The sequence below is a fragment of the Sminthopsis crassicaudata genome, chromosome 2 (assembly GCF_048593235.1).
Source record: "Sminthopsis crassicaudata isolate SCR6 chromosome 2, ASM4859323v1, whole genome shotgun sequence".
Lineage (NCBI taxonomy): Eukaryota > Metazoa > Chordata > Mammalia > Dasyuromorphia > Dasyuridae > Sminthopsis > Sminthopsis crassicaudata.
In genome coordinates, this window is record NC_133618.1 from 225,413,023 (window position 1) to 225,427,409 (window position 14,387).

The window sequence follows — 14,387 nt, forward strand, 5'->3', positions numbered from 1 at the left end:
GTTAAACATGTGTAGCACTTTTACACATATTTCCACAGTTATCATGCTGCACAAGGAAAGAAAGGAGAAAAAAGCAAGCAAACAACAACCAAAAAAGTGAAAATACTAGTTATAATCCATACTCAGTCCCCACAGACCTTTCTGGATTCAGATAACTCTCTCGCAAGTCTATTGGAATTGCCCTAAATTAACTCATTGTTGAAAATGGCCACATCCATCAGAACTGATCATCGTATCATCTTGCTGTTGCCGTGTAGATGATCTCCTGGTTCTGCTCATTTCACTTAGCATCAGTTCACATAAGTCTCTCCAAGCTTCTCTAAAATCATACTGCTGATCATTTCTTATAGAACAATAATATTCCATAACATTCATATACTATAACTTGTTTAACTATTCTTCAATTGATGAGTATCCACTCATTTTCCAGTTCCTTGCCACTACAAAGAGGGCTTCTACTATCATTTTTGCACATGTGGATGATCTCTTTGGGATACAGGCCCAATAGAGACATTGCTAGATCAAAGGGTAACTGCAATTCAATAGTCCTTTGAGCATAGTTCCAAATTGCTTTCCAGAATGGTTACATCACACCAACAATGTATAAGTGTCTCAATTTTTCCACATCTGCTCCAACATGTATCATTATCTTTTCATGTCACCTTAGCCAATCTAACAGAAATATAGTTATACCTCAGTCAGAATTATCTTAATTTGCATTTCTCTAAGCAATAGTGATTGAGAGCATTTTTTCATATGACTAGAAATGATTTTAATTTCTTCATCAGAAAATTGTCTTTTCATATTCTTTGACCATTTATCAATTGGCAAATGATTTGTATTCTTATAAATTTGAGTCGATTCTCTATATATTTTAGAAATGAGGCCTTTATCAGAACCTTGGATGTAAAAAAATTTTTCCCAGTTTTCTGCTTCCCTTTAATTTTGACCATATTTGTGTTGTACAAGACCTTTTTAATTTAATCTAATTAAAATTATCTATTTTGAATTTCATAATGTTCTCCAATTCTTATTTGGCCATAAATTTCTTCCTTCTCCACAGATCTGAGAGGCAAACTATCCCTTGTTCTCCTAATTTGCTTATAGCATCACTCTTTATGTCTAAATCAGGAAGCCATTTTGACCTTATCTTGGTTTAGAGTGATGAATCATTTCTTTATAGCTGGTTGTCATATTCTCTTCTTAACCTGGGAGCACTGAAATTTGGCTACAATATTTTAGGAAGTTTTCATTTTGAGATCTCTTTCAGATGGTAATCAATGGATTCTTTCTATTTCTATTTTACCCTATGGTTCTAGAATATCTGGGCAGTTTTTCTTGATAATTTCTTGAAAGAAGATATCTAAAGTCTTTTTTATGATCATGGCTTTCAGAGAGTCCAGTGATTCTTAAATTTGCTTCCCCAAATCTATTTTCCAGGTCAATTTTCCAATGAGACATTTTATATTTTTTTCATTCTTTTGGTTTTGTTTTATTGTTTCTTGATTTCTCATAAAGTCATTAGCTTTCATTTGCTCAATTCTAATTTTTAAAGAATTATTTTCTTTAATGAGCTTTTGTAGCTCCTTTTCCATCTGGCCAATTCTATTTTTTAAAGAGTTTTTTCTTCAATCAATTTTTGTGCCTCATTTTCCATTTGGCCAGTTCTGCTTTTTAAGGCATTCTTCTCATTGTTTTTTGTACTTTTGCCATTTGTTCTAATCTGTTTTTTAAAGTATTATTTAATTTGGGGGGAGGGGTGTGTGTGTGTGTGTGTGTATGTGTGTGTGTGTCTATCTCCTAATTTACCAAGCTGTTTATTTGTTTTTCATTATTTTCTTTCATCACTCCCTTTTTTCTTCCCAATTTTTCTTCTGCTTCTCTCATTTGATTTTCAGAATCCTTTTTGAAGTTATGGTATATGAATGTTATAGAATATTATTGTTTTATAAGAAATGATAAGCAGACTGATTTCATAAAAGCTTGGAAAGTTTTACATGAATTGGTGCTAAGTAAAGCCAAGAGAACATTGAACATAATAACAACAAGATTATGTGATGGTCAACTGTGATGTACTGGGCTTTTTCCAATAATGCGGTTATTCGAGACAATTCAAATAAACTTGTGATGTAAAGTGCCATCCACATCCAGAGAGACAACTATGGAGACTCCATGTGGATTAAAACATAGTATTTTCACCTTTTTTTGTTGTTTGCTTGGTTGTTGTTGTTTTTTCCTTTCTTGTTGTTTTTTTCCCCTTTTGATCTGCTGTTTTTTGTTTTTTGTTGTTGTTGTTGTTGTTGTTTTTTCCCACATGGAAATATATTTAAAAGAATTGCCCATATTTGGATTGGATTGATTGCTTGCATCTTGGAGAGGGGGAGAAGAGAAAAAGGAAAGAAATTTGAAACACAAGGTTTTGAAAAGGTGAATGTTGAAAACTATCTTTGCACGTATTTAGAAAAATAAAATACTATTTAAATTTTTAAAATCCTTTTTTGAGGTCTTTCATATCCTAAGGCCAATTTATAACTTTTTTTGAAGGATTTGATGTTGGAGTTTTGGTTTTGTTATCTTCTGAGTGTGTTTTGATCTTCCTTGTTACCATAATAACATTCTGGTCAGAATTTTTTTCTGTTGCTTACTTATTTTCTCAACCTATTTTTTTGACTTCTGACTCAAAGTGGAACTATAATTCCAGAGTGGAGGGTACACTGAACCAAGCTTCAGGGATTTTATGTAGCTATTTTCAGAGATGCTTCTAGGTACCTGTAAGTTTTCAGTTCTCCCAAGTATAATCTAAAGAGAGCTGTGTTCTGGTCTGTGACTGTCTTCAGGCACTCTTTTCCCTACTCCATTTCGGCCTCAAGCTCTGGTGTGCTGGTGACACTCCCAGGACTGCAATCTGGATCTGCTATATGAGCAAAGCAACAAGATTTCTGCCACCGGTACTAGCAAAGAGACTCCTATAATCTCCTTCTGACCCGTACCCTTTTACCATTTATGGACTGAAAGTTCTGGAAGCAGCTGCTGCTGCTCTTGCTGCTGATTCAGTGGCTTCCAAGGTGTGCTCATGGGATTGAGTTTGAGCTCTACTCTTACCCAAGTTTGACAGGCCTTTCCTGGGACTTTCTTAAGTTGTCTTTCGCTGGAAAATTATTTCATCCCATCCTTTTGTGAGTTCTATTACAAGAATTGTTTTATGGCATCTTTTAAAGGTATATAGGAGTGTTTGGGAGAGAGCTCAGGTGAGTTAATGCCTTTTTTTTCTGCCATCTTGTTCAAACTTTGTCTCTTTGGTCATTCCTTTTATTCCTCTCAGCCTCACACTTCACTGGGGGGAAAATTTCTCTTTACTCCTTTCATCCCTGAGGCTGGGGTTAAGTGACTTGCCCAGGGTCACACAGCTAGGAAGTGTTGTCTGAGATCAGATTTGAACTCGGGTCCTCCTGAATTCAGGGCTGGTGCTCTATCCACTGCACCATCTAGCTACCCCATACTCTCTTCTAAAACTTTACAAACTGTTTTTCAGCTTCATCATTCAGCTTTAATTGTCTTATTCAAAGTTATAAATGATGTCTTGATTGACAAATCTTGTAGCCTTTTCTTAATCTTTTTTTTCTTTCTTTTGGTGAGGCAATTGACTTAAGTGGCTTACCCAGGGTCACACAGCTGCTAAGTATTAAATGTCTGAGACTGGATTTTAACTTAGACCCTCCTGATTTTAGCGTCGGGTGCTCCATCCACTGCGCTATCTACCTATCTGCCCTTTCTTAATTTTAAGTCTCCTTGAGTTCTGTTGGACATTGCCCCTCATTCTTATGTGATTTTTGTTTTCTCTCATGGTTTGCCTATCCAACTTGCTTCTTTTCAGTCTGCTTTGATGGTTCTTCATCCATGTCATGCCAACCAATCTTGGTTATCCTTTAGGTTTTCTCCTAGACCTGTTTTCTTTTTTCTCCATCCTATCTCACATGATGATCTCATCACCTTCCATGGGTTCAATTTTCATCTCTTTGCAAATGATTTGAAGATGTATATATCCATTTTGAGTTCCTCCTCTGACCTGTAGTTACAAAACTCCAGGTGCAACTGAGTATCCTATAGATAATTCAAATTCAATATATCCAAAGAGAATTCTATTTTCCCCAAAATTCTTCCCAGTTACCCTATTTCTGCAGCAAATACCAGCATCTTTCCAGTCACCCAGGCTTGCATCCTTAGAGTCTCTTTCCAGTCACCCAGGCTTGCATCCTTAGAGTCTCCTTGGATTCCTATCACTTATCTCATGTATCAAATCCATTGCCAAGTCTTACCAGTTTCACCCCTTCACGGCATCTCTCCTATGGATCCCCCTCTTTACTCATACATCCACAGTTCTGAACCTCACTACCTCTTCCCTGGACTATTTTAGCAGCTTTCTACTAGTCCTCCTATATCACAACTCTCCCAACTTTACTCTTTCATTCACTTAGCTGCCAAAGTAATTTTTTCTAAAATTTTTTCTAAAATATAGTTCTAATCATATCACAATATTCTGGGTAAGTAGTCCATCGGGCCTCTTAGTACCTCCAATGATGAAAATCACTACAAGCCTCTTCCATTAGTGGGTAGTTCTAATTATTAGACCAAAATTTGCTTCCCTATAACTTCTATCCAATTTTATCCTTTTGGACCAAGTTGATTAAGTCCAATCCATATTTCATGTGTCAGCACTTCAGATAGTCATGAAATGTTTTTTCATTTTAGGTAGGAAGCAACTGGAACATTAATTCATAGTGTAATTCTCTGGGCTAAAATATCAAGTTCTAACATCTTATATTAAGAGGATTAATTAGTTCATGTTTATAAAGTATAGTGCAGATATGCCCTTTTTAAATGTTAATTTTTCTAAAAACTCCATCATATCATTTTGCTAAATGTAAAAGCTCTAATGTTCATCATTTCTTTGGTACAGGTTGGCAAAGATTCTTTTGGCAGTGATTATATAGAAAACTTAAAACGAAATGGTATTTCTACAGGTAAAATTTCATCTTTTAAAGTTTACAAGATCTTTTTCTTTGTTCTTGTTATGAGAGGAAAAAAGAAAGATTTATTGTTGCATTATCCTCTACTGGCCAAATTTTTTTTTCTCCCTCAGTACTTTCTGTAACTTAATGATGTTTAATGATCATTTCTTCCAGTAGAGGTAAAACAAAAACAGGTTATTACTGTTTATTAGTAACCTGGCTTCAAAGTGAGATGGTAGAGAAAATAGGAGTATGCAGATGCAAAAGACATTTCAGATATAACTAGATACTTTCAGAAAAGGTAGAGTTGGAAAAGACCTTAGTGCATAGAAGTGCATTCAATTAACATTTATCAGATGCTTGCTATCTATTAATCAGAAGACAGGATCAAAAACTAACCTGGGAATGGGAAAGTCCTGGCTTTTAACCCAGTCTCTAGTACATATTTCAACCCTTGACAAATTAACTTCTTAAAGCCCAAGCATATCTCTAAGAGTATAAATTGCAGGTCAATTTTCTTTAAAATTATATACTCTTAATGTGATGTCTATCTATATTGTTGGTGTTGGTTTCCTTATCGAGAGTTCTCTGGTCAATAAACATAAAAGCCCAGACCTGAAAATATAGCGCATAGATGCACACATGTAAATATGTATATAATAAGTACATGCTTATGTGTGTGCATGCACATATGTGTGTATTATATAAAATTTATCTAGTATATTTTCCTCATTTTATTGGGGAAAAAATTGGCCTATACAGGTGGAGCAATGTTTCCAAAGCCATACATTTAGTTAGTAGTAGGAATATTATAAAACCCAATTTCAAGTCTTTTCAATAAATAAAAGAAAAACATTAATTTAGGAGAGAAAAGCTGAAAAAGGGAAGGAGGCCTTACATGCCCTTTATAATATATATTACAAAGTAGTTCATCTCAAAACAATATGAGGCTAGACTCAAAAAAAGAGAAACAGTTTGATAGAATAGAATAAATATACTAGACAACAAGAAATTAGTATTAGTGAACAAATTAGAATACAAAAAAAAGAAATAAAATTGTGTAAAATATCTGAATTATGATTGTTCCTTTTTAAATATTCAACAAGTGTAAAAAATTATTGAGGATAGATAATATTGTATTACATTAAAATTAAAATTTTCCTTAAGCACAGAAAGGGATATAATGAACTTGAAGGAACTAAAAGGAATATAAGAAACATGGTTAGGAAATTTTTATAGCAAATATGACTTTTAAAATAACAACTGAAATATATGAGGAACTATTTTTTTCCCCCCCCTGAGGCTGGGGTTAAGTGACTTGCCCAGGGTCACACAGCTAGGAAGTGTTAAGTGTCTGAGACCAGATTTGAACTCGGGTCCTCCTGAATTCAAGGCTGGTGCTCTATCCACTGTACCACCTAGCTGCCTCTATATGAGGAAGTATTAAGTTAGTCACACTGGTAACTCCCAGACCACAATAGGTAAATGACCAAAAAATAAAACCTTGCAATTAAAATAATAATAATAATAATAATTGCTTGAAATATACTTAATTTCACTAATAACAAAAAAGGTACGAATTAAAACAATATTAAGATATCAATTAATCCATCAGATAGGAAAAAATGATGAAAAGTAAAATTCAGAATTGACCTGGTTTTAGAAAAAAGATAACTTCATTGCTGGTAGAATTGAAAACTTGTAAAATCTTTTAGAGAGTAACGTGGGATTTAAGTAAAATCTGCAGAAAAATGATCATGGTCTTTAGCCTAATTATATCACTTTGGAGAATAAACCCTGAAAGTGCTATAAAAAAAACAAAAAACTATTTGTGCAGAGATTTCCATGGCAATTTTTAAAAGTAGGAAAAACTTAAATAGCCAATAATAGGATAATGGTTGAATAAATTATGGTACTTTAATGCAACACAAAGAATACAATGAATACAAAGAAATCTAGGAAAACCTGTATGAAATAATTCAAAGGAAAAAAATTAGAAGTAAAGGAAAGGAATATATCTTTATATTCACTACCTACAATCATATGAAGAGAAGAAAATGAAGCCTTTTGATGAGGGACTCAAAAGCAATGCAGTGACTGAAATAGTTTTATGATATTTTATTCATTGAAATTAATTTAGATGTAAATTGTCATTATGTATATATAATTGTATTGATTATACTGTTCAATTTTTAAACAAACTTTTTAAAAAGGGAAATGCCATTGCATTATCCCTAAAGGCTATGAAATTTATGGCCACTGTTGAGAAAGAATTCATTAAAATCCTTTGCTTTCTCTATTTTACTTTGTAGGTACATATTAATACTTTTCAGTTGAAAGTAATTTCTTTGAGGAAGTTTTGGTTTTGTATGTATAGCCCAAGTATTTAGCACAGTCATTGTCTGATGTAGAATAGGTGATTAATAAATGTTTGATTTGAATTATTTGTTCATTTCTTTGTTGTAACTTTGTCCAAGTATGTTATAAATTTTGTGTTCTGTCTACTACTTTGTAATATTTCTTTTCTTTCAGAATTTATGTTTCAGACCAAAGATGCTTCTACAGGAGCTGCTTCAATAATTGTCAATAATGAAGGTAGTTATTTCTTGTGTTAAATAGCATTTTTATAAAAGAATACTTTACTTCCAAAACTATAAAAGAGGGCATCACTTTTATCCTAACCAAATATATATTCTTCCCCCCTCGCCCCCCCCACCCCCACCCCCCCGAGGCTGGGGTTAAGTGACTTGCCCAGGGTCACACAACTAGGAAGTGTTAAGTGTCTGAGACCAGATTTGAACTCGGGTCCTCCTGAATTCAAGGCTGGTGCTCTATCCACTGTGCTGCCTAGCTGCCCCCCCCCCAAATATATATTCTCATCCTGCCACTGATATTTCTTGAAAAGACCTAAGATACAATTTTATCAAATCATATATTTCCACTGATTTGCTGTTCTAAACTATTCATTCAGGTATAATGTCTATTATAATTTATGAAGTTTGGGAATCATTTTGTTTTTGTTCATTTGTTTCAATTACGTCTAACTCTTTTGACCTCATTTGGAGTTTTCTTGGCAAAGATACAGGAGTGGTTTGCCATTTCCTTCTCCAGCTCATTTTACAGATGAGGAAACTGAGGCAAACAAGGTTAAATGACTTGCCCAGAGTCACACAAGTAGCAAGTATCTGATAGTGGATTTGAATTCAAGTCTTCCTGACTCCAGGCCTATATCCACTGCAACAGCTGGCTGCTCTGAGTTATCATAGATCAATTTTTTTTTCTTTAATATCCAGTTGTACTCTATATGTAAGCCTAGATTCATATTTACCTATAAAAGTAGTTAAGTAGTTAATCTATTTTATTGAATATGATAAATAAAAGTAGGTGCAAGGAAAACAATTTGACACAGGATAGTTTTTTTAATATCAGTTGCATACAGAGCAGGAACTATTTGCTTTTAACTTGTCTTTTGTATTCATTAAGTCCCAAATTATAAATGTCTCTGTTTACATCTATATCTTATATAAACTTACATGTATGAAAAATTATTCTCACATTTCCTTCAGTTAAATTTTTGCTCTTGATTTCTGTTATGGCTTGGATTTGGGAAGCCAAGAAATTCCAGGATTGACTAAAAGTTCTCGATATTATAACAATAGGCAGATTAGTTTCCATTAGTCTAACATTTAAATATATCATCATCCACCTTAAACTTCTTCTGAATATTTATGGTCGCCAGCTACAGCTACTTCTTTGTCTAATACTTCTTTTTGTGTGTTAGTGATAGCTTCAGATTCAGAGGACTAGATTTAAAGAACTAGAGACCTTTAAAAGGATCTGATCCAACTCTCTCATATTAACAGCTTATATATTACAGATTTTACTGAAGAAATTGAAGCCCGAAGAGATTAGATGGTTTGCCCAAGGAAGCAAATAACAAAGTTAGACTTTTGACTCTAGATGGGATATTCCTATAGTCATAAAAAGGAAGTCGTGGAAGGGACCTCAGAGATTATCCTAACTCTAAGATAATAATAATGGTGTCTTTTGCATCTCAGGGTATCACTATGACCTGAGAGGAAATATATTTTGAGTTATTTTCCTGATAGTACGGAAGGGTTTAACACTGATCCATGCTTCATCCTCCTCTCCAGCTAGCACCATGCCTTTGTCAAGTAACTGGTTAGTTTGTTCAAAGTTATTTTTAGGTTATATCTTTTATAGACAGATCAGCTTGCAATAAGAATAGCCTCTGTAATTTACTGTATTCATCTTTACAGAGAAGCCCCAAGATCAGGCCTCAGAAGCATCTGCTTTGCAGGTTCTTGAACATATGACAGTGGGTCCAAGCTCCCTAAATGGGCCATTTCTCTTTCCCCTGAGATCACATAGATAGGGATATTTCTGGGGTTGTGATAGTATTAAGTATTGCCATTGGCATTGGTTTCTTTCAGTATCAGACACAGCCTATCAAATATTTGTAAACATATTTCAAATGATAGACTTTTTTGTAATACAAAATTGCCATGACTGGTGCTTCATTTGTTTATACACGTAAATTGACTATACAGAGATCATTGATGATGTACATCACGCAAATTTGCTTTTGTGTTTGACAATAACAGTGGATTCTGCACTTGGGTCTGTTAGGCCCTAACCCACAACTTCTTTTCCTACCATCATTACTCCCTTTTTTACCCCTTGCCCCCCCAAAAAGAAAAGAAAACAATATTTTATGTATCATTTCAAAATTACATTCACCATAGGCATACTTATTTTCATCTGCTCTCCTCTGTTTAATGAATTAAATATAATCCCCACCAAAATTAGACTCTTGCCCACTTTTCTAGTTTTATCTCACACCTCCCCCTATCCAGATTGGCCATTCACTATGCCCTGTTGTGCTTTTGCTTACCCTGTCTCACATTTCCCCATCCCCACTTCTGCTTGTTGAAATATCTCCATTTTTTGACTAAATTTGGGTATCATTTCCTGCATGAAGCTTTCCCTGATCGTGCCAGCTAGAAGTAAACTCTCCTTTTCTCAGGATTTTTTAGTGGCCCTTTGTTTAGACTTTTCCTTTATATGTTTTACCATCTGCCTTAAGTAATGGTATCGGGGTATATGTCATACTCCCCTTATTAGATTACAAGTTCCTTAAAGACAGGGATGTGTCATTTTTCATTATTGTATTCTTATCACTTAACATGGAGACTTGCACACTGCATATAATAAAGTTCTCTGTGACATACATACTCCAGGCATTGTTGTTTCTATTTTATAGATAAGGAAATTGAAGCTTCACACAACTGAAGTGGTCACACAGTTAGCAGGTATTAAAGCTCTATGTGAACTTGACTCCAGACCCACTCAGTTAACTCATACTGAACCTCAGTTATTGCAGCAGCAAAAAGGGAATAATGATATTTGCTTTACTAGCCTCATAATGTTACTCTGAAGCTTTGGTATTTTATACCCAAATATTTATTTCAGTATTTCAGTGATGTGGATTCTGCTTCTGCTATTTCAAACTGCAGTCTATCCACCCCTTCTCATCCTTCCTTTGTAATTCTTGTTCATGTCTTTCCATAAATCCTCCACAACTTGCTGAATATGGTGTAATGTGAATTTGTTGTTATTGTTGTTGTTATTATTATTCTGTAATTTCAATATAAATAATATAACATAGTGGATGGTGTACTATATTTAGAGTCAAGAAGATGGGTTCAAATCCTGCCTCTGATATTCAGCTAGCTCTATGGCCATGGGCAACCACATAATCTCTCTAAGACTTAAAGTCCCTCTCACCTCATCTGCTAATTTACATTCATATTCTGATCCACTCTAGTGGATAGAGTTCCCATAACAACAAAATCATAAGGCATTCGTTAGTGCTAATATTGAGAAGTAACTTACTATTTTATCAAGATTGAAAATGATTAAAATATGATATACAAAGAGGGAAAAATTTGTAGTTAATTTTCATGGAAAGAGAAGTGATGAATTGAAAAGAATCATAGATTTAGAGCTGGAAAGGACCAGAGAGTTTATCTAAATTTGTCCTTCATTCTTAAATCTTTTGATTATTTTGGTTTGGGTGTGTGTGTGTGTGTGTGTGTGTGTGTGTGTGTGTGTGTGTGTGTGTGAATTGGGGTTAGGTTCATCCTTCATTCTTAAAGAGGCCCATGACCTAAGGGAAGGGATGCCATGACATGGAAGTGAATTGGATTTAGTTGAGGGAGAGCAATGCAAAGTCACCTGCCTCACTTTCCCTTCTGGAGCCTCTGTATCTTGTGGCCAGACATGCATTGGTATGACTAGAGATGGCCCTGGATGCTGTGGGAGACTTGGCCTTTTTAAGCTCAGTTCTTTGAACAGGTCTCAATTTGACAGAGGCAATGCCTAATCAGTGATTAAAACTAGGTAAGAAATGGAGCAGAAAATGGCCTCATTTATCTAGTAAAAATAAATAGATAGATAGACAGATAGATAACTATGTAAATATTAGAGGGATTTCTGCCAAAGCAGAAACAATTGCTATTTATATTCACTCTGATACAATAATGGGCCAAAGAATGACTGGTGTGGTTTGGCCTGGAACCTATTATTGGTCCATCAGGGAGAGCCAGAGTGATCTGTGTTTAAGGCATGGTACTAGCCTGTAAACCCCAAGATATCTTGTGAGGTTTTAGATTCTTTGGGGCAAAGAACCCACAGATAAGGGTATGTATGATAGATATCCTACATGGACAGATTATAAGACAAAATAATTTAGAAGAATTACTATAGAGAGTTCTAGTGATCTATGCTTAGTTCTGTGCTTGTCAACATTTTTTTTATCAGTAACCTGTCAAATTTATGAATTCAAACACCAAACTCAAAAAAGACAGGATACCAAAAAAATAAATAAATAAATATGTATGTATGTATGTATGTATGCCCAATTATGATAGGCTAGCACATTGGGAGAAAAACCTAATAAGATGGAAAAAATCTGTGGTTCTGATTCTATAAAAATTAAATTTAATAGAGCTAATATAAAGTCTTATACTTCAGTTTAAAAAAAACAACAATTTTACAAATCTAACATAAACAACTATATTGTAGTTCATCTGAAAAAAAGTCTTAGGACACATTACCATTGTGAGAATTGGCATCCAGGAAAGATAACGCAATTTAAGAAAGGCACAACTTCCAGATTTGGAGGTGATAATCCCACTATCCTCTTCCCTAGTCAAACCACAAGTGAACTAATGGTACCACATTAACAATTTTAAAATTAATGAGCTAGAGTATCCAGAAGAGGACAGACAAGATGGTGACAGGCTTTGAGTTCATGTCAAACAAAGCTTGGTTGAGGAAACAGAGTATGGTTATCCTAAAAAGAATAAAACAAATGATTTGAAAGACAGATTAAATTTCTTCTACTTGGCCTTGTTTGTCCTGATTGGAAGTCAGAACCAGGATCAGTGGGTAGAATTTGCACAAAAAAAAAAAAAAAAAAAAAAAAAAAAAAAACCCTATGTAGGCATGATGTAAAGAAAAGCCTCATAATAATTACAACTATCCAAATTGGAATGGACTGCCTTGGGAAATAGGATGTTTTCTTCCCATTTGGAGGTCTTGAAACAAAAGTTTATCATTGCATTTTAGCATGGATTTCTATTCAGGGATGCATTACACTAGACATCCTCTGAAGCTCCTTCCAACTCAGAGATTCTGTGATGCTTGTTTTTGTAACTTAAATCCAGAAATATCTTTCTAGGACAGAATATTATCGTCATCGTGGCCGGAGCAAACTTGCTATTGAATTCTGATGACCTGAGGAAGGCAGCTGATATCATTAGCAGAGCCAAAGTAATTATCTGCCAGCTAGAAATATCTCCAGCTACTTCTCTGGAAGCCCTGACAATGGCCCACAAAAGCGGAGGTAATTTTACACATTTGTCATTCTTTCTATGAAAACATTTCTTTCTCTCATGCTAACTTAAAATTAGCTTTTTTAAGTGGCAACTTTATTTTGATTTTGATCTCTTTAACAATTTTTCACAGCAAACGACTGTGCCTTCTTATATCTACTTGGCTTTACATTTGTCTTTTAGTTTTAGCAAATGTTAGGGAACTTTACAAATATGGTGAAAACTGAGCCATCTGGCTCAATACCAGTCATAGAGCTCTAAAAACTAGCATGTCAGATGTCCCCCAATACAAACCTTCAGCCCAGTTCCCAGGCCTAATGCCAAGACTGACTTGAATCACCACTGAAGCAGCCCAACATAAACAGTTTCTGGCAATGTTATTTTAGCTCAGAGAATCTGGAAGGGAATCTTGTCACATAAACGTGTATGGTAATGGCACAGTCACCAATTTGATAAACACCTTCAGAAGCTAGAGCCGTTCTCATTGGGGTCTGTAAAAGTTCCAAACCTTTTCTGCAACAGAAGGTTAATTTTCAAAATTTCAGATTTTTTTAAAAATAATTTTTATTTTTCATGCAGTTTATCTTTGTGTATTTGGGAATATTTTTGGGTTTGGGAACTTCATGTACGGCATTTTTGTTTGATTAGTACTTTACCTCCTCTAGATAGATATCATTGCATGCTTTGTACTAGGCCCTGTGTTAAATGCTAGAAAAAATATAAGCAACTAAGACAGTTCCTGCCCTCAAGAATCTTCCATTTTAATGAGGGGAGAGAACACATAAAAGGTAACTAAGACTTTTCTTACTCTGAATGTTATGCCTCTTTTAATACAGCCTAAGAAGATTAACATTTTTTGGCTGCTGTAACCCAGTCAGATTTATATAGCAGACAGTCTACTTGGGAACTCTCCTCTGCCAGTCTTTTCCAGATGAACTAATGTCCAAGAACATTTCCTACGTCTTGTATTTTTGAAGTTGATTATCTTGAACCCCAGTTTAGGGCCTAGATTTATCATATCTTATTCAATTTGGCCCATCATTCCAGTCTACTAAGATTTATTTTGGATTCTGATTCTGCTATTCGTTGTGTTAGCTACTCCTTCTAGCTTTGTATTTCCACCAAGTTAATAAACATCTCATCCAAGCCTTCATGCAAATCATTGGAAAAAAGAGGTTAAAAAGCACAAAGCTTTGGAGGGATTGATCCCTGAGGCAAACTGACATCAACAAACTATTTTTTGAGCTTATCTTTCAACCAGTTCTGAGATTACCTTAATAGACCATCATCTTCCATAGCATGATAAGCTTCATGCAACCTTATTTCACTTCACTCTCCTTCACATTCTTTATTTTCACTAAACTGGACTGTGACCAGGTGTTAGGATTACTAAGTGAGAACTCAGGTTGTCTGGACAGTGACAAGGTGAGAATTCAGGTTTTCTGGACAATTACAAGGT

General features: G+C 34.7%; 1 protein-coding gene across 1 annotated transcript in view; it reads left to right on the plus strand.

Moving 5' to 3' along the window:
* Positions 1–14,387, plus strand: part of RBKS (ribokinase) — a 135,492-nt gene that overhangs the window by 64,135 nt on the left and 56,970 nt on the right. Inside the window, 3 exon segments of the mRNA XM_074288296.1 lie at positions 4,958–5,021; positions 7,542–7,604; positions 12,775–12,939. Of these exon segments, the coding sequence (XP_074144397.1) occupies positions 4,958–5,021; positions 7,542–7,604; positions 12,775–12,939 (292 nt within the window).